Raw genomic sequence first — 26,570 nt, forward strand, 5'->3', positions numbered from 1 at the left:
ACTTCATGGCAGGCGTGTGCGGAGGCGGCGGCTCAGGGTGCTCAAGCAACTGCACCTTTGTCCACAGTGTCCAACGCACCCTTTTGTCCACGGTGTAATTTTATTCATCTGTGTGTTCATGTGACAGCTGCTGTGCCCTTATCAAGAAGAACATTTAACAGTTATTAATAATTTAGCTGTAAATAAAACATTGATGTTGGGACGCTGCGTAAAACAAACAGTTTCTGTTTTAGTTTTATTTATCTGTTATTATGTATCTTAATCTGTGTGTGTGCTGCTGCAGCAGCTGATCGTCAATACAGATTTATCCTTATGACACCTCAGATTTGTTTTGCAGCCACTGAGTACTTTAAATGATCTCTGGACGAGGCGTTTAATGACTCAGCTCAGCCTGCTGAGTGTCTGTTGAGTTTGCAATTCAAATGTCTCTGAGGAAGAGGATGAAGAGAGAGGTGTAACAAAGAGACATCCGTGCATCACAGCGTCATAAAGTGACGTTTGGTAAAAAGCTGTATCGTCTCATCCCTACAAGTCACGTTTTACCGCTTGGACAGAAGAACCAGGCGTTACTACAATCACGCATGTCAGTTGTATTTTGAGGCAGAACAATCTGCAGGAAGAAGTGGCCAACACGTCAAATATCATCATCATCATCCTCACTGTGACCTCGTCACATGTCCACGTTTGGTCATGGACTTTCCACGTCCACATATGACGTCCAAGGTACCCTGGGTGTGTTGGTTGTTGACGTTCTGGGACGCCGTGTCAACTTCAGCCTGTTACATGCATTGTCTGTTTTCAAAATACACTTCTGTTTTCACAGGAAATGTACAGTTTGCATACAGTCCCTTTCAAAATAAAAGCACTACATCAGTACAACACCACCAACTGATGTTTTTTTCCTTCAACAACACACACGTGGTTGAGTTTCGGAAAGAAGAACAGGGTTTGGCTTTACAATCTTACAGGAAGTGAACAGCGGCCTCCTGGGTGGAAGTCAGTGTTAGTTGGACCCACCCACCTGCCCTACCTGGACTTTCGCCACCACCTTTATTCTTATCCTGCCAATTTATGCCTGTTGCATGCATTGTGTCCTCTCAGTACAGTATGTGGTACAACACAGTAGGTTTAGAAAAAACATCATGGCTTTGCACTACATTCACACAGGAAGTGAGCAGCGGGCTCCCAGGTGAAAGTTCAGGGTTTGTTGGATCAACCGTCCAGTGGGGACTTTGCAGCTCCTTCTGTGACATCGTTATGAGCAGTGTTTCAAACTGACGCCATCCAGCGGCGAATCACATCGATGTGACAGGTGGCTTTTGGTGTCGTGTCTGGCGCTGACGTCAGTGACAAAGCCGCAGTATTTGACAGGTTCAGAATGAGAATGGGTTGGCGGTTAGGTTGAGGCAACTTGGCTGTGGTTAGGAGAGGATCACAGATGTCGGCTTTGAGCGGCACAAACGCTGCAGCTGTTGCTGGTCTCGATCTCCGCTCTCCTCAAAGTACCGGTCAAAGACTTTCACGCTGTCTAAGTTCAGTCTAATGATGCAGTTGGGTTCACTTTGGAGTTGCTGGAAACTCTGGTGCATCTCACACAGACGCAAAGCGGCGCCCCAGCGTCATTATGTCGTGTTCACACCAAAGGTGATGCAAATTTTCAATCAAATATTTTGTGCTGACTTACATAACGTGTGCAAATAATTCACTGAATCGATGAATAAACTGTCTTCAGAATCTCAGTGCTGATTGGCTATCACGGCGCAAACTGGTCGCTGAAGTTCATGAATGAAGTGAGATTGAGCCACTCGCTTCAGTCGTGGTGCTTAATTTGCATATTTCGCAATGTGTATCATGTCCAGCGCACCACCTGTTGGGAATTCACGTCCAAGTGCGTGTTTACATTGACAGTGACACTGCCAGTGCAGCGTAGTTTGATTCCCTGGGGGTGAGATCGACTCTCAGTTGTGTGCCGCACCTCTTTTTATGTAATGGGGGCTGGAAAGACCTGGGCATCCTCGCTCATCACTCCTCCAGATGCATTTTAGGAGCTGACACATCCTTCGAGATGGAGCGCTGAGATCGAGGACAGAGGAGGCACAAAACTGATGAGAATCTGTAAACATGAGCACATAACCCCCATCCTGCACTCACTGCACTGGCTCCCTGTCTCGTCCCGGATCAATTACAAAATCCTGCTGCTCACCCACAAATGCATCAATGGACACACACCTACAAGAACTAATCACTCCACAATCCTCCACCTGACCCTCAGATCTGCAGGCAGCCTACTCCTCCGTGTCCCCAGCACCAAGCTCTGCACCATGGGAGACCGAGCCTTTTGCTCGGCCGCACCACGTTTGTGGAACAACCTCCCTCTCCAGCTGAGGGCTGCACAGAGCCTGGACTCTTTTAAAGAAGGCCTGAAAACCTTTTGATTCAAAAAAGCCTTTGACTGTTGATTTGAGCTAATTATAGTGATTTTTTCATATGTTTTTATATTATGCTTGTAACCTGTAGCACTTTGAGATCCAAAGATGAAAAGTGCATTACAAATAAAATATATTATATATATTATTATTAAAACAGAGAAATAAGAGGAGCCCTGTGTGTCCGTCTGTCTGACACTCTGTCTGTCGGGCTGCTGGATAATTAGTCCTCAGAGGTTACAGACGAAACACTTCCCTGACAACAGTGAGACAGTTTCCCCACAGGAGCAGCAGAACACTGAACACTGTGTGACGATGAACAGAGAAGACGAAGATGAAGAATAAATAATGTGAAATTATTCATCTGTTCCCACCTCCTCTTCTCCTCTGTCTTTTCTTCTTCATGTTAATCACTGTGACATTTGTTTTTAAAGGCTGTTTAAAGTTTGTTAGCTTCATCTTCTGTATTTGTTTTAATGGCTCAAATTAAGTTTTTAAATTCTTTACCTTCTAGGGCTGAATGAACACTCTGGAGAATCACTCCGAGCTCTGGAGATTCAATGTCCTGTTATTGTTGACTTTTTTTTCAGGCTACACTGAATTAATTATTTATAAAAAAACACGATACTAACAGCAAACGTATTATCAACTAGAATCACCACCCTGTGGTTGTATGACGCCTTCTGCCCACAAAAAGTTCCCTTTCAGTGTTCTTAAGATATTGTGTTCACAAGAATGAGACAGATTCAAGGTCATACTGACCTTTGACCCTTGACCACGAAATCCCATCAGTTCATTGTTGAGTCTAAGTGGACGTTTGTGCTAAATTTGAAGAAATTCCCTTGAGACCTTCTTGAGATATCACATTTACAAAATAAGATGGCCACAAGGTCACAGTGACCTTTGACCTCTGAGCACCAAAGTCTAATCAGTTCATTGTTTGAGTTTTGTCATAATTAGTGTATGAATTCTTGAGTTACGGCCAAAAACATATTTGTGAGGTCACAGTGACCTTTGACCTTCAACCACAAAATTGTAACCAGTTCATTCTTCAGTCCAAGTGGACGTTTGTGCTAAATTTGAAGAAACAAAAAATGCCTGGAGGCCTTCCTGAGATATTGTGTTCATAAGAAGTAAGGAAGTACATACATTGGACAGACGTACGTACAGACGGACACATGTACGAATGGACAACCCGAAAACATAATTCCCTCCAGCCACAGCTATCGCCGGCACGAAGGCAAAAAAAATGACCAAAACAAAGGAATAAACAGGAAATGACAAAATTCATCAAGTTGTTCTTTATTGAAACGATCTGTGTGCATTAAAAATATAAAAACACGAACAGGAAATATAACGTTTGAATTTCAGACTTCAGAAAAAAGAAATAAAACTAAACCAGAGTTTTTGTTTTTGTTCCAGCAGTTGAACTTTAAATCACACAGCTTTGTATAAACGCTCAGTTTCTAAAACATAAACCTGTTTTTTGCTTCCTCAAAAGCCAAATTTGGTTAAAAATAATTTTAAAATACAAACTTGCAGAAACTAAAAATCTGCTGCAGATAAAAAATAAAAATACGTCTGTTTTCTGTTGTCAAAGTTTGTTCTGATGATGTGAAGTTAAAGGAACAGTTCAGAGAGTTCGACACTCATGTCTGTACAGTAAATATGAAGCTACAGTCAGTTAGCTTAGCTTAGCTTAGCTTAGCATAAAGACTGGAAACAGCTTTTTTTCTGAATAGTTAAAATATTAAATCAACTTTTTTCAAGCTTGTTTTGCTACAAGATGTACGAAGATTAAAACGCGATTGAGCATCATATTTGTTTTTTAACTCTTCTTCATACGAATTATTCAAACAGACGGCTCCAACTAAACAGAGATCAGACCGCAAGTTTAATCTGTTTCAGGCCATCAGCGGGACATCAGCAGGCTGGCTGCGAGCTAACGTTAGCAACTCCGCTACATGACAGAACAGATAAACCCTTTGAGTCCAGCACGTCTGACCGACACTAACCCTTCAGACGTGGCACCTGGACCCTCGGCCTGTTCACACAGTCCTCTTTAATGTCGTTTCTGCCGTTTCCTTTTTACTCTGTGTGCTAACGTCCCTACAGGAAATATCTACAAGGCTGGGCTGTTGTTGTCCTACAGTTTCCATGGCAACAGATCGTTCTGTGTTCCTATTGGTCAAAGTGACGGCTGTGACGGGAGAAGAAAATCAAACATGTTAGACTTTCTGCGGGACGTCGTGAGGCGTCCCAGACGTGGCGTCAGTTGTTGTCTACTATGACACACTACACCAGATGAAAGCATGGGTTATCAGTACAACACTCGTTCACGATCTGAGCCGGCACAGTACGACGCCGCGTTGGGCTGTAACCAGGCTGATATCATGTGGTCTGAACCCGACAGAAGACGGTTAACGCATCTGCTCCATTTTGTGGCATCGTAATGATTCGACTGTCTCGATGTTGAGATTTTCTACATCCTGCAAAAAACAAAATTCAAATTAAGTCGGTATATCCGTACCTGACTTGTTTGTTGATCCTGCTCAGAAACTAAAGAGTAAAAACAGTTTGTTGTGTAACCTGCGGCTCGAACCCGACGGCAGTCTGCAGGTTTTACTCAGATTAAACCAGGATCAGCATGTTTCTCAGTGAGCTGTACAGGAACTGATCAGTGGATCTAATCTGTAGTCAGAGCCAGGCTAGCTGTTTCCCCCTGTTTCCAGTCTTTATGCTAAGCTAAGCTAAGCTAAGCAGCTGTGGCTACATATTTAGCATACAGAGAATCAATCTGAACACCTGACGCTCAGAGAGGAAGTGTGTTCACCTGAGTGAAGTTTCACCTGCTGTGACATCATAACCTCTAACTGACGGCATTAATGCAAAGTGTTGTGTGTCAGCCATGAACAGAGCAGAGCAGCACAACGTTCCTTTAAGTTTGCAGCATCAAAACTCTGTGAGTCAATAATGAGTCTGATTGGTTTGTTCCTCTGAGCGTCATCAGCAGACGAGTCTTCAGCTGCGCACACACACACGTTACACATCAATACACTGACCATCATCGAGTGTGTTCATATATACACTCTGTATGTATTCATTATGCCTGTGTTGTTCCACTGCACTCTCATACTGACTGGACTGTTCTGCAGCTCAGTGTGGCTCTACTGCCTGAGCTGTGAGACAGACTGAGGTTATAAAAACACTCAACGATGGTCAGAATATTTCAGAGTCTGTGTGTCGGCTGCTTCATAAACTCCAGCTGTCGGCAGAGAGGACGTTCAGACACAATCTGAAACACCAGAAGACGAGTCAGTAACAGGAAGAAGAAGAAGACGAAGAAGAAGCAGAGAGACGTCTCACTCTGAACTCTGTCGTCTCCTGAAACCACAGAGTCTCTCATCGTCTACAAACCAGGTCGATTCCCTGATTTGATTTTCTTTTTCCTTCATTTAAAACAACCTGATCTGTTTGACCTCGGGGCCTCTGGTCTGACGACGACAAACTAACGACTAATATTTGAAATATTTCGTTAGTGGTGCTGATGAGAAAACGACCTCAGTCACTGCTCAACACAAAATACAAACTAACAAAAATAAAACTGGATAAATGTTTCACATTATTACAGTGACGTCTGATATCAGATTTGTATCTTTATAATCATTCATTTAAAGTCATGAAATGTGTTTTAGGTCCATAAAGGTTTTGAAATGATCGTTAAAGTGAATAAAGTGCGATGGGAGGAACAAAGAATAAATCTGCTGATATTCTGTATTTTTCTAATTGTCAACAAATCCACAGAACAGATCAGAGTCAACAATAAGTTCAGTGTTTTCTTCTGATTATTAATATTTCATTATGTGTTGTGGTGACTTAAACCAGGGGTTTATCATATCAGGGGTCGGCATCCTGCAGCTCTGGAGCCACGTGCTGCTCTCCAGCTGCTCCCTGTGGCTTCAACAGAAACCTACATGGAAATTAAATTATAAATACATTTTCAATTTTCATTTATTCTGTAGGCTTAAAGTGAATCTCACATTCTTCAGCTGTATAAATGTGCAGCCTGTGTAGCGATTTAAAAAAACATTTCATCCACTAAAACGTGTCGTACGTCTGGCCTGGAGCCTCTTCCTCCACAACAGCACGGGTGATGGCGACAGTTGTCTTGAGTCTTCCTCGCTGTGGACTCTAAATCCAAAAAGGGAAAAAATCTCAGAGGAAAAAAGAGACTTTAACGGTGCACCGACAGGCTGGTTTGCTTCCATCGGCAACGCTGCAGAGTTCAAGCACCAAATAATGATAACTATCTGAGTGCAGAGGAGCTGCCTGAACTGAAACATGTTGGTGAACGCTCGTTCAGATCAGTTGGTGATGTTGATGAACTGGCCGTAAGTTTTATTATGATATGATCAAATATGTTTTGCTGCTCCAGGCAGATTTTTTTAATCCTTTTTGGCCAAAAATGGCTCTTTGGATAGCGAAGGCTGACGACCCCCGACTTAAATAGACGAGACGTTAATCTCAAAACGAACTAAAACTGATTGTTATCGGCCGACACCTTCATCAGGCTGCCTTCACTCTGAGAATCAGGGCTCATATCTCTGTATTTTCAGGCTGGCTGGCGATGCACGATACACACCGATCACTGACCGGTGTTTGAGTGGGTGAACATGTCAGGTGGTATCCACATGAATGAACCAAAGGTGCAACAGAATAACCACAGTTCTTCACTTCACCTGTGGTGTGAATGTTCTGGCTGATGGGTGTGTGTCTCCGAAGGGCTCCATGTCTCTCATGTCGAGTCAAAGCCTCTTTACAGACGTCAGGAGCACTTTTGTAAAAACAGACTGATCAAAATAAAATGCAAAGACAGATTTTTTTGTCCCTGATTGAAAATAAACACAATATGTACATGAGAATGATGTCAAACAAACAGCAGTGCTGCACGTTAACGTTTCTGCACACAGCTCTGGAGCTTCAGAGGTAAACCACCTGTGTTGTTTGATTCTACCTGAGACGTAGATTTGAGGTGTAGTTACTGTACAGCAGAGTGAAACGTACACACAGAGCCGAGGTCTGCGCTCTCTGGTTACACCTGTGTGTGTGACCTCAATACACTGCAGCTTGTTATTTATTTAAACTGATCTCAGGTCAGAGCAGGTGTCAGGTGGCGTCCTCACACAGCAGCTACTGTTCACATCGTCAGGTGATCGTCAGGTGATCGTCAGGTGATCATCAGCTGCAGTGTTGGGTTTTATAAAATTCGCCACAGACAGGAGGAAACTCAGAGTACTGAGAGACTTTTATTTTTTCTGAGGGATTTGTCGACAGGAAGAAACTCTGAACAGCTGATTCATTTCAATCAGACATGAAGACGAGACTTAAATAAAGCAGCTGGTTGATGATTGATGGCTGAAGGCTGATGAGGTCACTGAGGGAAACTAAAGGTTTCATATATGTTTCCTGGTGTTACTGAACACACCTGTCGCCTCCTTCAACAGGAGCAACAGACGTCCAGTTTACACTGGTCATTTCAAGTGTCTATCGTTACTATGGCAACGTAACAATTCAATACATCATTATTTTAATACACTTTCATCTACGCAAAACATTTCACCTCTTTATTTTCTATTGTTGAATCTTTCTGAAGTTGTTTTGTGTCTCTGTCATCATCTCAGTTCTCTTTATCGTTGATCTGTGTATTTGTAGTCATCCTATACATCTCTGTAGTCCTTTATTGTCTCTTTGAAGTTGTTTTACGCATCTTTGTAGTCGTTTTGTATTTTTGCAGTTGTTTTGTGCCTTTGAGGTTGTGCCTCTTTGTAGCTGCTTGGTGTCTCATTATAGTTGTTTTGTGTCTTTGACGTCATTTAATGTATCTTTGTAGTCGTTTTGTCTCTTTGCAGATGTTATTTGTCTTTGTAGTCGTCCTATACATCTTTGTAGCCATCTTTGTCATTTCTTTTTGTGTCTCTGAAGTTGTATTAATTCTGTTGATTATTGTTTTGCATCTCTTTGTGTCTCTTTTTGATCCTTTTCTGTGTATTTGTGGTCACATTAATTCTCTCTGTAGCTGTTTGATGTCTCTTTGAATCCTGAACCCGGTGAGCCTGTTCAGAGATACATCGACGTAATAAAGTGTCTCACATGTCCTCCACAGTTGGTTTAAACAGTTTGATTTCAGTCAGTCTTAAATAACTCTTGGACAGTTTATATCCAGTATTTGGACGTGTGCAGTGACTCAGTTTCTCTGGTTTCAGAACCTTTACAGTAAATTTTGTTTTGAACGCTGACAGACGTCGGTGGTGAACTGAAACGTTGTCAGACTAGAGGCCGTTAAAATAAAGTGCACACAGATTTACAGTATCAGCGCGAGGACGACAGCCCCGCCCAGACAGGAAACACAAACCTCTGTCCCTCTCAGCTGATGATGAAGACTCTCGGCCCTTCCTCTCTCATAGGAGGAAGACTCTCTATCACCATGTTGTCCATCAGTCCATATTTATCCTCCTTTTTACTCCTGCTTCCTCCTCCTCCTCCTCCTCCTCCTCCTCCTCCTCCTGCTGCTGGTCGTCCATTGGCTGAAACCTCGTCTGCAAGCCCCTCCCTCTCCACCGGCTGAGACAGCTGACTGGTCAGCTGCTTCATCGTCAACTGAAAAACATCACAGCACATTAAATTCTTGTATCATACGCATGACCTCCTGTCCTCAGATAGTACCTATCTAACCTCAAACACAGCTGTAAGACCTAATATATATTTAGATTGCTTCTCCCCAATTTCTCTTCAAGAATTGACAGCAGTGATTTCTTCATCTAAATCATCAACGTGTCTCTTAGACCCCATCCCAACTAGGCTACTTAAGGAGGTCTTTCCTTTAGTTAACACTCATATATTAGATATGATCAATATATCCTTATTAACAGGCTATGTACCACAGTCTTTTAAGGTAGCTGTAATTAAACCTCTACTAAAAAAGCCCACCCTGGATCCAGAGGTGTTAGCCAACTATAGACCAATATCTAATCTTCCCTTTATGTCAAAGATCCTTGAGAAAGTAGTCGCAGACCAGCTGTGTGATTTTCTCCATGATAATAATTTATTTGAGGAATTTCAGTCAGGATTTAGAGTGCATCATAGCACTGAGACAGCACTGGTTAAAATTACAAATGACCTTCTGATTGCTTCAGACAAAGGACTCATCTCTGTACTTGTTTTATTAGATCTTAGTGCGGCGTTTGACACAATTGACCATCAAATTCTACTGCAGAGACTGGATCACTTAATTGGCCTAAAAGGTTCTGCACTAAACTGGTTTAAATCTTATTTATCTGATCGTTTTCAGTTTGTTGACGTTCATAATGAATCATCCTTACGTACCAAAGTTTGTTTTGGAGTTCCGCAAGGTTCTGTGCTCGGACCAATCCTATTTACTCTATATATGCTTCCTTTAGGTAACATCATTAGAAATCACTCTATAAATTTCCATTGTTATGCAGATGATACACAGTTGTATTTATCGATGAAGCCAGAAGAAAGTAATCAATTAACTAAACTCCATAACTGCCTTAAAGACATAAAAACTTGGATGAGCACCAATTTCCTGATGTTAAATTCAGACAAAACTGAAGTTATTGTTCTTGGCCCCAAACAACTCAGAGACTCTTTATCTGATGACATAGTTTCTCTAGATGGCATTGCTCTGGCCTCTAGCACTACCGTAAGAAACCTCGGAGTAATATTTGATCAAGATTTGTCTTTTAATTCTCATTTAAAACAAACCTCACGGACTGCATTTTTTCATCTGCGTAATATTGTGAAAATTAGGCCTATCCTGACCCGAAAAGATGCAGAAAAATTGGTCCACGCTTTTGTTACCTCAAGGCTGGATTACTGTAACTCTCTATTATCTGGTAGCTCTAGTAAGTCCTTAAAAACTCTCCAGCTAATTCAGAATGCAGCAGCACGTGTACTAACAGGAACTAAGAAACGAGATCATATTTCTCCTGTTTTAGCTTCTCTGCACTGGCTCCCTGTAAAATCCAGAATTGAATTTAAAATCCTACTGTTAACTTATAAAGCTCTAAATGGTCAAGCTCCGTCATATCTTAGAGAGCTCATAGTGCCATATTATCCCACCAGAACACTGCGCTCTGAGAACGCAGGGTTACTCGTGGTCCCTAAAGTCTCCAAAAGTAGATCAGGAGCCAGAGCCTTCAGCTATAGATATAGATATTGGGCTTCATAAATAAAACTGATTGATTGAATTGATGTGTTGCTCATTACAGCCCCATAACCAAGACAGAAAACACTACATGGCCAAAAGTATGTGGACACCAAATGATCCACCCAGGTTTCAGTCCCTCTGTGAATTTACCGGCTTGTTTTGGGTTGTTGCGACTAAAACGCCTGATTTCACAGCAGCTTTTTTTTTTTTTTTTTTTTTTTTTTGTAATGGGTGGGTCCCTGTTTTGTTTGAGTGACACAATTCATCCAGTGGTTTCACACTGTTCCACAGGTGCTGATAATGTCGTAAAATATGCACCAACACATGTAGGTTAGAGGACGACAGCTACAGGGAGTAAATACGAGCGTAAACTATGCAATGACCTTGACCTTTGAACTTGAAAATCTAATCAGTTCGTTGTTGATTCCCTAACAGACCTTGAGATATCACGATCGCTAAATGAGACGGTCACAAGGTCATAGTGACCTTTGACCTCTGAGCACCAAAGTGTAATCGGTTCAGTTTTCACGTCAAGTGGACCAAATTTGAAGAAATTCCCTGAAGGTGTTCAGGAGATATCATGTTGAGAAGAATGCAACAGAACAGGTCACAGACCTTTACCTTCAACCACCTTATTCTAATCAGTTCCTTCCTGACTCAAAGTGGATGTTTGTGCCAAATTTGAAGAAATTCTCTCAAGGTGTTTGTGAGACATCACATTCACAAGAATGAGACGGATGCAAGGTCATGGGGGCCCTGAATTTTGACCTCTGACCACCAAAATCTAATCACTTCATTCTTGAGTCCAAGGGAACGTTTGAGCCAAATTTGAAAAAAAAAAAAAAAAAAAAAAAATTCTTCACACATTCTTGGGCTATCATGTTTATGAGAATGAGATGGGTAAGGTCACAATGACCTTGACCTTTGGCCTCAAAAATCTAATCAATCCATCACTGAATTAAAGTGAACGTTTGTGCAAAATTTGAAGAAATTCCCTGACAGAATGAGATACTGCATTCACGAGGGGGACGGATTGATGTATGGACAGACAACCAGAAAACATAAAGCCTCCGGCTGTGACTAGACGCTGGCACGGATGCTTAGAAATGTTTTATGAGGACGGAAACCCAAGACTGATCAACATGAGGTACGTCAGCAGTTTGTTTGTTTGTTTACTAGAAAACTCCATGGTGCAGCTTTAATTTTAGAAGCATCTTGTCCTGAAACTGAAGCGTACGTTTCAACCTCTTTCTGACACTGTGAAAAGTCAGAGTGTCATGAAGCTTCCTCCTCTGAAGACTGCGCTGAATTTCAGCCACAAAGACACATTCATGTGGATGAGGGGGGAGGGACCACTAACCTGCAGCTCTCTGAACAGGTGGAGCATGGACACGCCCACCACGATGACCAGGAACGCCCCCAGCGTGGTGACCACATCCACGGCCGCCATGCTCCTCCACTCCTGGAAGAGGATGATGGAGGTGGACAGAACCACAGTGGTGAAGAGGACGTAGTAGATGGGGTAGACCAGCAGGGTGTTGAAGGTGTCCAGAGACTTGTTCAGGTAGTTCACCTGCAGGCGGACAGACAGGTGAGAGAAGCTCCTCCTTTTTTATGATCCTCAAACATCTGTCTGTGTCTGTGATCTCTAATTTAGGATTATCGTGAACTAAAAAACTGAAATTAAAATGAAAATAATCAAAGAAAAATATCGACACAAGCTGAAACTAAATCAAAACGATATTGCTGAAGAACTGAACTGGAACAGTACCTGGTTAAAAAAATAAAATAAAAATGAACCTTTTGACCTTTCAGATATAAAATGTCATCACTTCATTATTTTATCCTGTTAGACGTTTGTGTCGAGTTGTATCATAATTAATGTATGAATTCTTAAGTTATGGCCAAAAACAGGTTTTGTAAGGTCACACTGACCTTTGACCACCAAATTCAAATCCGTTTATTCTTTAGTCCAAGTGGACGTTTGTGTCAAATTTCAATTCCTTTTAAGTGTTCTTGAGATATCACAGTCACAAAAATGAGACATATAAGGTCACAGTGACCTTGACCTTTGACAACCAAAATCTAATTAGTTCACTGCACAGTCCAAGTGGACATTTGTGCCAAATTTGAAGAAATTCCCCTGACGCATTCCTAAGAGCTTCCACGAGTTGTGTCATAATTAATGTATGAATTCTTGAGTTACGGCCAAAAACCTATTTTGTGAGGTCACACTGACCTTTGACCACAAAATTCAAATCCGTTTATTCTTCAGTCCAAGTGGACGTTTGTGCCAAATCTGAAGAGTTTCCCTTGAGGCGTTCTTGAGATATGGTGTACACAAGGATGGGATGGACATAGGTATGTACGTACAGGCAGATGGACGGACAACCCAGAAACACAATGTCTCCGACCGTGGCTATCTTCAGCACGGAGACATGAAAAACATGTATTTCTGTGACGTTAAACCACAGAAATTTAACACATTAACAAGAAGATGATTTAATATTTTAGTACCAGCTGGGGTCAAACTTTCTTCTGAGTGCAGCAGTGAAATATTCCCAAATATTCCAACCACATATTTTGTATGTAGCTCCGTACGTCTGAAACATTAAACCTGGTCCTGACAAACACAAACTACAACTACTGTAAAAATACATTTATGAAAATAAGCCTTTCTGAAAAAGTGAAATTAAACTAACACTTTGAAAACTATCTAAAATAAGAATAAAATTAAAATGTATTTAAAATGACACTAACAGACTTCCTGCATGAGAGGATGAAACAGCTCACCTGTGTTACTATGGAGACGATGAGTGTGACGAGCAGGATCCAGGTGAGAGGACTGGCGAGCACTGAAATATCATATAACACTAAACAGAGAAAAACACAGATGAGTTTTAGAGTACGATTCATCAACTGGTTTATGACACGCTGTGATAAAACTGTCTGATTAAAAAAACAAGGAAGGATTCAAACTGAAGCAGAACACCAGACGTCCTCGTCTTTACACAGCATAGTCTCCTGCCAGCTGCCCACATTACCCACAATGCAACCCTTCCTCTGACAGCTCAACATCATCCTCACTGTGACCTCGTCACATGTCCACGTTTGGTCGTGGACTTTCCACGTCCACATATGACGTCCAAGGTACCCTGGGTGTGTTGGTTGTTGATGTTCTGGGACGCCGTGTCAACTTCAGCCTGTTACATGCATTGTCTGTTTTCAAAATACACTTCTGTTTTCACAGGAAATGTACAGTTTGCATACAGTCTCTTTCAAAATAAAAGCACTACATTGGTACAACACCACCAACTGATGTTTTTTTTTTCCTTCACCACACACGTGGTTACGTTTAGCCGACACACACAAGTGGTTACGTTTAGCCAACACACACACGTGGTTATGTTTAGCCGACACACACACACACACACAAGTGGTTCCATTTAACCAACGCACACACGTGGTTATGTTTAGCAAATGCACACACGTGGTTACGTTTAGCAAATGCACACACGTGGTTACATTTAGCCAACGCACACAAGTGGTTACGTTTAGCCAACACACGTACGTGGTTATGTTTAGCCGACACACACATGTGGTTACGTTTCGCCAACACACACACATGGTTACGTTTAGCTGACACACACACATGGTTACATTTAGCCAATACACACACGTGGTTGCATTTAGCCGACACACACACGTGGTTACGTTTAGCCAGCACACACACGTGGTTACGTTTAGCCAATACACACTCATGGTTACATTTAGCCAATACACACACGTGGTTACATTTAGCCGACACACACACGTGGTTACGTTTAGCCAGCACACAGACGTGGTTACGTTTAGCCGACACACACACGTGGTTACGTTTAGCCAGCACACAGACTTGGTTACGTTTAGCCAATACACACTCATGGTTACATTTAGCCAACACACACACGTGGTTACATTTAGCCAGCACACAGACGTGGTTACGTTTAGCCAGCACACAGACGTGGTTACGTTTAGCCAATACACACTCATGGTTACATTTAGCCAACACACACACGTGGTTACGTTTAGCCAGCACACAGACGTGGTTACATTTAGCCAATACACACTCATGGTTACATTTAGCCAACACACACACGTGGTTACGTTTAGCCAGCACACAGACGTGGTTACGTTTAGCCAATACACACTCATGGTTACATTTAGCCAACACACACACGTGGTTACATTTAGCCGACACACACACGTGGTTACGTTTAGCCAACACACACACGTGGTTACGTTTAGCCGACACACACACGTGGTTACGTTTAGCCAGCACACACACGTGGTTACGTTTAGCCGACACACACACGTGGTTACGTTTAGCCAACACACACACGTGGTTACATTTAGCCGACACACACACGTGGTTACGTTTAGCCGACACACACACGTGGTTACATTTAGCCGACACACACACGTGGTTACGTTTAGCCAACACACACACGTGGTTACGTTTAGCCAACACACACACGTGGTTACATTTAGCCGACACACACACGTGGTTACGTTTAGCCGACACACACACGTGGTTACATTTAGCCGACACACACACGTGGTTACGTTTAGCCAACACACACACGTGGTTACGTTTAGCCAACACACACACGTGGTTGGATGCAAATTGTGAAGACAATAAAGCCTCCACACACTGTGTGTGATTTATCCTGACTTCATATGAGAAGAGAAAATCTCTGCTAGCTGCTAGGCTAATTTATACAATGTAAAATGCCATAGACTTGTGCTAATAACGTTAGCACGAGACAAGACAAGATAATTCTTTGTTTTCGTTTGTTGTGGAGCAGTTTTAAATGGCGAAGAGTCGATACAGAACAAAAACAAGTCAGAGCGTCCCTCACTACTGAGCAAGCTTCATGCTTTGCAATATTCTGGCCTTTGTTTTAAACTCCCTTCATTGATATAACATTTAAAGTGTGTTTGTGTCTCACCGGTGTTGATAGCGATGGCGAGGCCCTTCACGGAGGAGACGGTGAAGGCTCCCAGCAGCGAGCAGATGCTGATGTAGACCAGGATGTTGGAGCTCCCAACCCGAGGAGAGAAATAGAAGACGAGCACCGCACACAGCAAAAACACGGCCGACACGTACACAAGGAAACCTGACACACACACACACACACACACACACACACACAGTTGTCATCACACTTACAGACTTTCACTGAAGTCACATGTTCAGTACAACAGAGTAGATTCACAGTGAAGCGTCTGAGTTCTTCCTTCAGTTCTCGTGTTGGGCCATAAATCTAATTGTACTGGACACATTAACATTTTAAAAGACGCCATGACAGCCCATAATAATCTTAACAAAAACTCACCGGGCTCCAGCAGCTTATTGGTCATGTCCTGCAGTGATGTCACTTCCTGTTCCTGTGGCGCGTGTATGACCAACAAGATGCTCCCCAGCACACACAGCACACAGCCAAGCTTCCCGACGACGTTCAACACCTCCCCCAACAGGTAGGAGGAGAGAACCGCACTGACACACACACACACACACACACAGAAACAGTTAATCCAATAAATATTTTTTCTAACTCTAAAACAAAGTGTGTGTGTTAGCTGCTGTCTGTCTGTCTGTCTGTCTGACCTTTAACTGTTCCTGTATTTTCCCTGACATCAGTCCTGAACATCGTGTGTGCTGATAAACTGAAGCTTGACCTGAACTTTGACAGTTACCTGATGAGGACGCTCAGAGCGCCGAGTGGCGTCACCAACGTGGCCGGAGCGAACATGTAGGCGGCAAAGTTACAGACCTCTCCAGCTCCCACTGAGGACAGACAGACAGACAGACAGACACACAGACACACAGACAGACAGATACACAGACAGACAGACACACAGACAGACAGACACACAGACAGACACACAGACACACAGACAGACAGAAACACAGACAGACACACAGACAGACAGACAGACAGACACACAGACAGACAGACAGACACACAGACAGACAGACAGACAGACAGATACACAGACAGACAGACACACAGACAGACAGACACACAGACACACAGACAGACACACAGACAGACAGACACACAGACAGACAGACAGATACACAGACAGACAGACACACAGACAGACACACAGACACACAGACACACAGACAGACAGACAGACAGACAGATACACAGACAGACAGACACACAGACAGACAGACACACAGACAGACAGACAGACAGACAGACACACACACAGACACACACACAGACACACAGACAGACAGACACACAGACACACAGACACACAGACAGACACACAGACACACAGACAGACAGACAGACAGACAGACACACAGACAGACACACAGACACACAGACACACAGACAGACACACAGACAGACACACAGACACACAGACAGACACACAGACAGACACACAGACACACAGACAGACACACAGACAGACAGACACACAGACAGACACACAGACAGACAGACAGACAGACACACAGACAGACACACAGACACACAGACAGACACACAGACAGACACACAGACACACAGACACACAGACAGACACACAGACACACAGACAGACACACAGACACACAGACAGACACACAGACAGACACACAGACAGACAGACACACAGACAGACACACAGACAGACACACAGACAGACAGACAGACAGACACACAGACACACAGACACACAGACAGACAGACACACAGACAGACACACAGACAGACGTGAAATGAAAACATGTTACAACATATAAATAATTCTCATAAACAGGGTCGGAACGTTTCAGGAAACATTTCGGGAACAGGGAAGTTCAGCTCTTTGCATCATGTCACTATACAAATATTAACATTATTATATTTGGTAGTAAAAACAAGTGAAACAGCGACAGCAGGTCTTACAGCATGTTTAGGTTCAAGGTCTGACTGATTTATTTAACTTTTATTTAACTGAGGAGTTTTTATTCATTTGTTTTCATTGATTCTTTATTGTCAAACATTTCTTTAATAAATTAGTTTTTACTTTTAGACCAAGAGTTTGCAAACAGCCCAAACTGTCGGCTTTCCCCTGACAGGTAACCTCACCTGGGAGCCAGATAACTCACCACAGGACACACAGTTTGTGTTTGAAAAATTAATGGATTTAATTGACTAATTAATGGGATTCGCTAAAAATGTATGTGCTTATTATGTGCTTATAACTGTATTTATTTGACAAATCAATACATTTTTTGACAAATTAATGGATTATTTGAAAATTTCGAGATTTATTTGAAAATTAATGGATTTATCTGACAAATCAATAAATTATTTGACAAATTTAGGGATTCATTTTTAAAAATGTTTTATATAAAAGTTGCTCAGAGGTCCACAAAGCCAAAAAGGTTCGACCTCCAGGTGTAAAATGACACGTGAACCATTCCCACTCCTCATCTCACTACATAATGATGAAAACTGTGTGTGTGTGCGTGTGTGTGTGTTCCACGTTTTTCTCCTCACTGACTTGGTCAATCCATGTGAAATTTGGCACAGTGGTAGAGGGTCATGGGAGGATGCCAATGAAGCAATATTACATCAATTGGCCAAAGGGGGGCGCTATAGCAACCCATTGAAATGTCAAACTTTGAATGGGCATATCTCATGCCCCGTATGTGGTAGAGACATGAAACTTTGCACAGAGATGCCTCTCCTCATGAGGAACACATTTGCCTCAAGAACCCATAACTTCCACTTATATAGATTTTCCACCATTTTGAATTTTTTGAAAAACACTTCAAATGGATCTCTTCCTAGGAAGTTTGAGCGATCTGCATGAAACTGGGTGAACATAATCTAGGGACCAATATCTAAAGTTCCCTCTTGGCAAAAGTTGGAAAACTTACTAAAACTGAGCTTCTATAAGGCAATGAATATTGCGGAGGGCGTGGCTCATCACATAAAGGTGTATAACATCTCAAGGGTTTCACCCATCACCACGCAACTTTGTAGGCATATGACCACACATAATCTGAGGGGACCCCTCCATTATTGACCCCATCAAACAAAATGGGGGCGCTAGAGAGCTCATTTCTTATCTAGGCCTAACCGCCATATGGATTTTTACTAAACTTGGTAGATATGTAGAACAGGACGCCTCAAGGTGACTGGAGAAATTTAACTCTAATTGGCAACTGGGTGGCGCTATAACAACAGAAAAATGCTTCAAAATGGCTAAAATGCGACCGATCGCTGTGGCTCCCCCTGTGGACCAATGTTGGTGTTGTTTTCTAATGTTTGGTATGACTAAGTCATGGTATGGTATGCTGTACATAATCATGGAAACTGTCAGTGTGTCATTCTGTCAGTCAGTCATTCTGTCTGTCCCACGTTTTTCTACTCACTGACGTGGTCAATCTATGTGAAACTGCACATAGGCATTGAGGACTGGCATAGGTAGAAGGTGACAAAGCTACCAATGGCTATGGACTAGTGTCTAAAAATAACCAATCCAACCAAGAAAGGCACCAAGTATCGGCCAATCAGAGGGAGAGGAGGGCGGGTCAGACCTTCACCATCGCAGGACAAAGACATTTGTGTAGTGGACACAGATGAAACTGATGTCTCTACAGACATAAATGAAAGTGATGGTGCTCCAGTCACACAGGTGATACATCAAACTCTTACTGGTCAACAGGCCGCCCCACCACAGCCAGTCCTTCAGGTAGCCGTGACCTCCATCACCTGAACACAGCAACACAAAACTCATCATCAGGTTATGACATCATCAAGTCCTGATCATCAACACAATTAAATGATCACATTCTTTAATAAACATCAGCAGTATAAGAACACAAAGTCTCTACACATAAAAGCTTTTTGATCAACGATCCGTCGTCTGTCTCAGATACTAAAAACCAAATTGTTTCAGTGCTCAGTTTGCTGACTGAACTCTCAGTGAAAAGAATCAAAGTCTAAAAACCAGTTGAGCAACTTTGTGTTTGATCGCTGGTTTCACACAGAGTCCAAACTCTTTATCTCTGAATGTTTCTCTCTCTCGGACTTTACATCCTGGAACTGTAGAAACTCAACAGAACAAAGCTGAACACATTTTACTGACATGAATCATCTGAGTTTCACATTCCTGCTGATTGTTTGTACGTTTCATTTGTTTTAATTGAACTCTTTGGAAAAAAAAAAAAAAAATCAACCTGCAGATAAATAATCTATCCTGGGGAAAATATTAATACTTTTTATTGACAAACAATTCATCCAAAAAATAACAGACAGATTATGAACACGTGACGAGTCACAACTGTTCTTTGTTTTTGTTGTTAACTAAACTGATGTGAGTCAGATTTGTTGTGTTGTTGTGATGTTTTCTCTGCAACTAAATGACCAATGAAATCTTGTCGACTAACGACCTCTGTGGTCGCCTAACGTTTGGTCGAGTGTTGGCGGGGCAGCCCTTCTTACAATCACATTACAGCAGTTAAATGTCTGTCTGATCAGTTAATGACGCACTGACAAACAAAAACAACTATTTTCACATTATTATTCCTGATTTACATTTTTGTTTCTTGAGTTTGATTTTTTACTGACAGCAAAGAAGAGTCGACATCGACGTGTCTGTAAACACATCAGTAACTGAGAACTTTTAACTCAGAGTTGGTCACATTTCATGGACCTAAATTTGGTCATCTGTCTGACAGCGAGGCCGCGGCTCTGCTCACCTGCTCTGGTGTGTCCGTTGCTGGCCAATCGGAGGAGAGCTTTCTTCTTCAGAATGACGCTCCCACCAATCAGGAAGGCCGACAGCAGGGCCAGCGTCAGGCCAAGCCACGGGTTGTAGGTAACGTCTGATTGCACATCTGGACACAAAGAGAGTGTGTTCATGAGGGTGTGTACCTGTCGTCTGTGTGTTTAACGACCTTATCAAACCCTGAAGAATTTACTGAACCAGTTCCTTCATGATAACGAGACCAATCAGACTGTGTTAAAGGAGCAGTTCACCCAATAATGATATGAATGGAATGTAGTGATCACTGCCCGGGACTCGCTGTGGTCCCAGGAATAGGTTGTTTTCACTGGTGCTACAGAGAGCGGAGTGCAAAAAATAAAGTTGTGCAAACCATATAAAACTGGTGATAAAATGTCCAAAAAATGTTGATAATAATTAAAAATAAATGAAATTATAATAAAAATATTATTTTATTGTGAAAAAAAGATATGTTATGAAAATCTTCATTTAATGTCTGAAATACATTATTAAAATGTCCAAATAAATGTTAATACAACATCAGAAAAATATAATAAAAATGTCAAGAAAAAATGGTATTTAAATGTCTGAAATATATTTTTAAAAAATGTCTGAAAAGGTTCTAAAAATATTAACAAAATATCTGTCAAAAAAAATGTCTGAAAAATATTATAAGAATATCTGAAAAAAATAGTCATAATATGCCCAAAAAATATTATGAAAATGAAAATATATATTAAAAAAAATTTAACTGAATGTCTGAAAAAGATTAATAACATCTTCAAAGAAATGGTGATAAAATGTCAGAAAAAAAATCTGATAAAAATGTCATTAAAATGGTGGTGGAAGGAGCATGCTAACATGTTTCCTACCATGGCAGTGATTGAATGTTTTCACCATCCAGTCAAAGACACGGAGAACCAGCTTCATGTGAGGGACTGGAGCCGGGGGGGGGGGGTTGATCATGAGGGGCAGCTTTGACTCAGACGTAATGACGAGTAACGGGTCGGTTCTGGTGCTGAGCTTTATCCTTATGGGCGGGTTTTCAAAAATGATATATATTGTTGATGATAGCTCTTCACTCTCATTAATTTCCTCTGTCTTGTTTTGGTTTGGGGATCATCTTCCTCTCAAACTAGTTCTGAAACTACAATTCCCACAGTGCTTCAGGGAAACAGGAAGTATCGTGTTGCCATGGATTCAGTGGAAAAAAAACCCCTCTGAAAACAAGGAACCGTTTCTCATTGTTAGATTTAAACTTCAGTCGACTGCTGAACGACATGTCACTGCTCTTCTTCTTCTTCTTCTTCTGACGGTGTCAGGTGATGAGGAAGTTTGGAAACACTTCCCTCTTGTTCACAACAATATTTAACCTCTTGTTCTCCACCCCTATTTTGTAGCGAAAACGCCTAAAATGACTGTAGCTTCTGAACCGCTCTGACTACATGCATGCATGAGGTCTTGCCAGAAAGAAAACTCCCTGAAGTTTCTTGTGAAAGTGTCAGAAACACTCTAGGTGATACAGAGACAGAGTAATGGGCCTCTGAAGTCAGTACAAAATTGAAGATTTTGCCTAAAATAAAATAAAAAATGTTTTTCAGGATGAATAACTGTCTGTGGCTTCATCTGAGCAGGTAAATGACACTGTGGGGCTGTAGGCACACTATCAATGAACACTTGTTTCAAATTTGAAGAAGACTGCTCAAAGTATGACCATTCTACAGTGTTTTTACCATGAAAAGATCCAGGCGGAGCTCCAACTGACAAGTCGGTCACTCAGCTTCAAAACAGTACTATCAGTGATCAAACAACACTCAGCCAGCTTCAAACATTGTACCTTATTGAAATCAGGTGTGATTATGATAGCTGATGTTGTTTATGACACAGAAACACCATAAAATATCACCAAATAAAGCCATATGAAACGTGAAAGTTATGATCCCACTTTCTAGACGGTATATCTCAGCCAAAAATAGTGGTAGGAGTGAGACTCTTACCTTTTATAAACCAGCTAAGTCCCCGCTAACAGCTCCACATAAGATGGCGAGTAATCCTTTAACTTTTCCCGTCGAAAAACGGCATGACATGACTTGTCACCACTCATCGTGATTTTGGACTTTGTGTGTTTAGGCTGCTCTGGTGTGAAATACATAATAAATAAAAGAAAAACAATGTTATTTTTGAAAAGTCGAGAGCTTCCTGAATCCGGCAATACCAAACATCACATGGTTTGATGACGTAGTGCGTCTGGGAGATACCATTTAACAGAGGAGGGGGGAGCGAGGACGTTGGCTTCCTGGCGGAGTTAGAGATAACATGATAAAAACAAAAGAGCATCATGAAGGTTTTTCTCTTTTCACACATTTCTACTCGTCTTTTTTAATGACTGTAGACGTGTGTTTGGTGCAGAGTCACTGAGAACATTTAGTGAGACTCGTCTTTTTTTCCTCCATGTTTCATGACGTTAATCTGTTTGTCTCTCTCTTATTAACGTTTCGTCCTGTTTGGTGAAATCATTATTCAGAGAGTGGGTCCAAATTAAAACTGTGTATAAACACATTTGATAAAGTTATAAAAGTTGTGTTAATGTGCAGCTGGATCAGTGTGGGTCAGTCACAGAGCTCAACACGTCTGGAAACTGTTTGACGTCATGAAACTTATAAAACTGAATCAAAACAATCTGATGAAGCTGAATGTTGCTGCACAGTTGTGTGTCAGTGATGATTAAACAGCAGTTTGAGTCCAGCCTCTTTAATAAACACTGATTTAAACAGGATGTTTACACACTGCAGAGCTTTAAGCTGAACACACACACACACACATGAGAGGGGTGTGTGTGTGTGTGTGTGTGTGTGTGTGTTTCTGTTACCTGTGGTGTGTGTGCTGTTGTTGTCCGTTGTGTAGAACAGCGTTTGATCTCTGCTGAGTGAACACACCACAGACTGAGAGCCGCACCATACCCGGACCACCGACCCTGCAGACACACACACACACACGCACACACACACACACATACCATCAGTCGACCTCTCAAACTGTTTCTACCTTTGTTTCCTGTTCACACTTAAAAACTTTATCAAGTCAAAACCTGCTGAGGAAAAAAAGATGACGTAATGATCAATAAATACAAACAGGGATAAACAAATAAATAAATGTTAAAATAAATACTGGAAAAAATAAATGTATGAATTTATCAATAAATAAATAAAAACAGGAATAAATGAATAAATAAATTCAGAGAAAAATAAATACCTAATAAAAAATGAATTCATAAATAAATGAATGTATAAACAAACACACACACACAGGTATATAAATAAACACATAATAAATAAATATAAAGAGATAAATAAATGAATAACAGCATTAACAAAGCTGAAACCATCAGTCAACAGGAAATTAACTGTCAGCCATTTTGACGATAGTTAAAATAATATTAATGAAAACCAGCAGAAACACTGTGTCAGCTCTGACGTGTCGACCGAACACACTGTGAGTATCAGCAGTAACAAGTTCCTTCTACTTTCAGCGTCACATATCAGAATACATCTTGTGTTGAGCAGCTCTGTTTTATCTTTTATTAAACTGATGCAGAATTTAATGATCAATAAAAGTGAACAGATTTTATATAAACTGACGTGTACTAAAGAAACTCAACGACAGATCAATAATCATGTTGAACACTGAGGAGTCGTTTGATCCACACAAACACGCCACGTTAGGTTTCAGCAGGATTTTGAAACGTTCCCAGAGTTTCCTCCGAGTGTTTGCTGACTGCGTCTCTCCTCTGTGAGCCCTGCTGTGGTGGAACTGGTGCAGGACTGTGTCATACTGGTTTGACCGGTGTGCTAATAGAAACCTGAAGAGGAGAGCTGGCACCAGCACAAGGGCCAATATTTACACTGTCAACACCGAGGCCTCAGCACGCACACACACACACACACACACACACACACACACACACTCTGCAGACTGTTACTCTTCACCACACACACAAAAATCAATGTTTATATTTCAGGTCGAACAAACGCTTTAATTTAACTGTGGAAATTTCTCTGAGACAAAAACACGAGACGTCACATCGACAAACGGTTCAATGAATTCTTTAGTTCACCTGCAGCTGATGTCCGACCATTAACAGATACACATGTAGATCTGACACCAACTGTGTTCTTAATTAATCAGAGATGTGGATTTTTTTCAGCTGATACAATAACTGATAATGTCTCATTTTAACAGGAGAGTACAACCTGAGGGTAAAGGGTTAAATGGAAGGAGCAGAGACAGCTGATCAGTCGTCCACAGCTCCGACCGAACCAAATCTGACTCACATCAGTTTAGTTAACAACAAAAACAAAGAACAGTTGTGACTCGTCATGTGTTCATAATCTGTCTGTTATTTTTTTGGATGAACTGTTTGTCAATAAAACGTCAGAAAATAACAAAAACACGTTCTGTGACGTCTTTTAATGGTTTGTTTAATCCGACCAACGGTCCAGAGATCAGCAGGTCTGTTCACTTTATTTTCATGTTTGAGAAAGAAAAGCATCAAATTCTCACATTTAACAAACATCAAACCAGAAAATGTTCCAAAACAAAAAAGATCATTTGATTAAAAATAAGTTGCCAAACAAATTTGCTTTGATCAGCTAATCGATTAATAGACCAATCACTGCATCTCTACTTAATAACGAACTATTTAAACCTGACTGCAGAAACTCCTCAGCTTCATTTCAGCCATGATTTATTTGTTTTACAGGTTTAATGTGCGACAGATCTCCTCGTTATTTCTTTGGCCGCCGCCTGAACACTCGACCAGCCGTCAACCGTTACTCGACCACAAAGGTCATTAGTCGGTAAGAATTCATTTGTTGCTTAGTCGCAAGAAAAAAAACACAAACAAACTGAACAGAAGTTTCCCTCGAGATAAATGAAACTATTGATCTGTGTGACGTGTGACCTTCAGCAGGTCGGCTGAAAACAGAAAAATGTGACATTTGTCTGAATTCAATGTAGCAAACACAAAAAAAATAAAGTTTCCAAAATTAAATTAATAATACATGAATATTCATTTGGGTTCAAATTGAGTTTAAAACATTTCTGTCTTCCTCATATAAACAGCACCAAATTAAATCACACTGTCCAGGAAATGATCAAATAAATCACGACGTCATTTCCTTTAAACCTCAGGACGTTAAAAACCTCGATACTTTTAGTCTTTGAGTTTATCTGAAGTTAAATCACACTTTTAATTTGAACCTGAGCCTTGTTTATTTTGAGCCTGTGTTTGTTTACACTTTGGCACAGTGAAATTAGAAGGACGCCGAATCGTCTGTCAGCAGCTCCTGTTCATACCGCAACTCTGTGAATTAAATCAGCTGCTGATCAGACATGTCAACACGTCAACATGTCAGCTTCAGCTCGGAGCATCTTAAAGTTATTTATATGTTTAATATTTTATGGACCGAACTGTTAAATGAGAAAATAATAAATAGTCAGATTCTTTGATAACGAGCAGAATTATTAGTTGAACCTCTAGAGAGAAGAAATATTAGCAAAGTGTGGAAAAAGTCCTGCAATCAAAACTTTACTCAAGTAAAAGTACTCAAGTACTGTCAACAGAGTGTCAGCGATGAGAGAACTCGTTCCTTCAGTAAACTGTACGCTCGTTTCTGGAACCAATTACTTTTGATTTTAATACTTGTGTGTGATTTAATGTTCAGGCTGAAGGTGAACTTATTATATTTCATAAACAGATGAAGAAAAATCTGTTTCTAAAAAGTGACTAATGATCATTTCTGTTATGGATCAATCTGATGATCATTCTCTCCAGTGATCGACTCCTTCACTAGGTGTGGTTACATGATGGCTTCTCATTCAGAATGAAATACATCTGAATGAAATCATTCTGAATTAAAGTCTTTCCAGGTAGTTTACATGAGAAATATTCATTCTGAATGAGGGTTTACACAGAGATCAGTTTAATCCGCACAAGGTTTGGGGCAGGGAAGGTTTCTGATTGGATAGGGGGCGGGTGTTACGTGTTTACGTTTACCGGAAGAAAACACTGTAGTCCTCGCTCTGGATAACAAGATGCTTGATGACGCCGTTCTTAGTGCCTTTTTCAGGCTTGTTTTGCTTATATTCTT

At 41.2% G+C, this 26,570-nt stretch overlaps 1 protein-coding gene across 2 annotated transcripts in view; it reads right to left on the reverse strand.

The window, feature by feature from the left end:
- Window positions 1–3,712: 3,712 nt before the first annotated feature.
- Window positions 3,713–26,570, reverse strand: part of LOC117270367 (magnesium transporter NIPA2) — a 23,961-nt gene continuing 1,103 nt past the window's right edge. Inside the window, exons 2-11 of one of the 2 annotated variants that reach the window (XM_078172678.1) lie at window positions 23,291–23,395; window positions 20,396–20,533; window positions 19,350–19,406; window positions 16,396–16,486; window positions 16,035–16,195; window positions 15,648–15,815; window positions 13,450–13,529; window positions 12,017–12,229; window positions 8,839–9,083; window positions 3,713–5,721 (exon numbers count right to left, since the gene is read on the reverse strand). In XM_078172678.1, coding sequence (XP_078028804.1) covers window positions 8,850–9,083; window positions 12,017–12,229; window positions 13,450–13,529; window positions 15,648–15,815; window positions 16,035–16,195; window positions 16,396–16,486; window positions 19,350–19,406; window positions 20,396–20,533; window positions 23,291–23,395 — 1,247 coding nt within the window. In that variant the 3' untranslated portion in view covers window positions 3,713–5,721; window positions 8,839–8,849. Of the gene's footprint in view, window positions 5,722–7,719; window positions 9,084–12,016; window positions 12,230–13,449; window positions 13,530–15,647; window positions 15,816–16,034; window positions 16,196–16,395; window positions 16,487–19,349; window positions 19,407–20,395; window positions 20,534–23,290; window positions 23,396–26,570 lie in introns of those variants that run through there. The other variant, XM_033647931.2, reaches the window with a different exon arrangement.

The sequence above is a fragment of the Epinephelus lanceolatus genome, chromosome 11 (genome assembly GCF_041903045.1).
Source record: "Epinephelus lanceolatus isolate andai-2023 chromosome 11, ASM4190304v1, whole genome shotgun sequence".
Lineage (NCBI taxonomy): Eukaryota > Metazoa > Chordata > Actinopteri > Perciformes > Serranidae > Epinephelus > Epinephelus lanceolatus.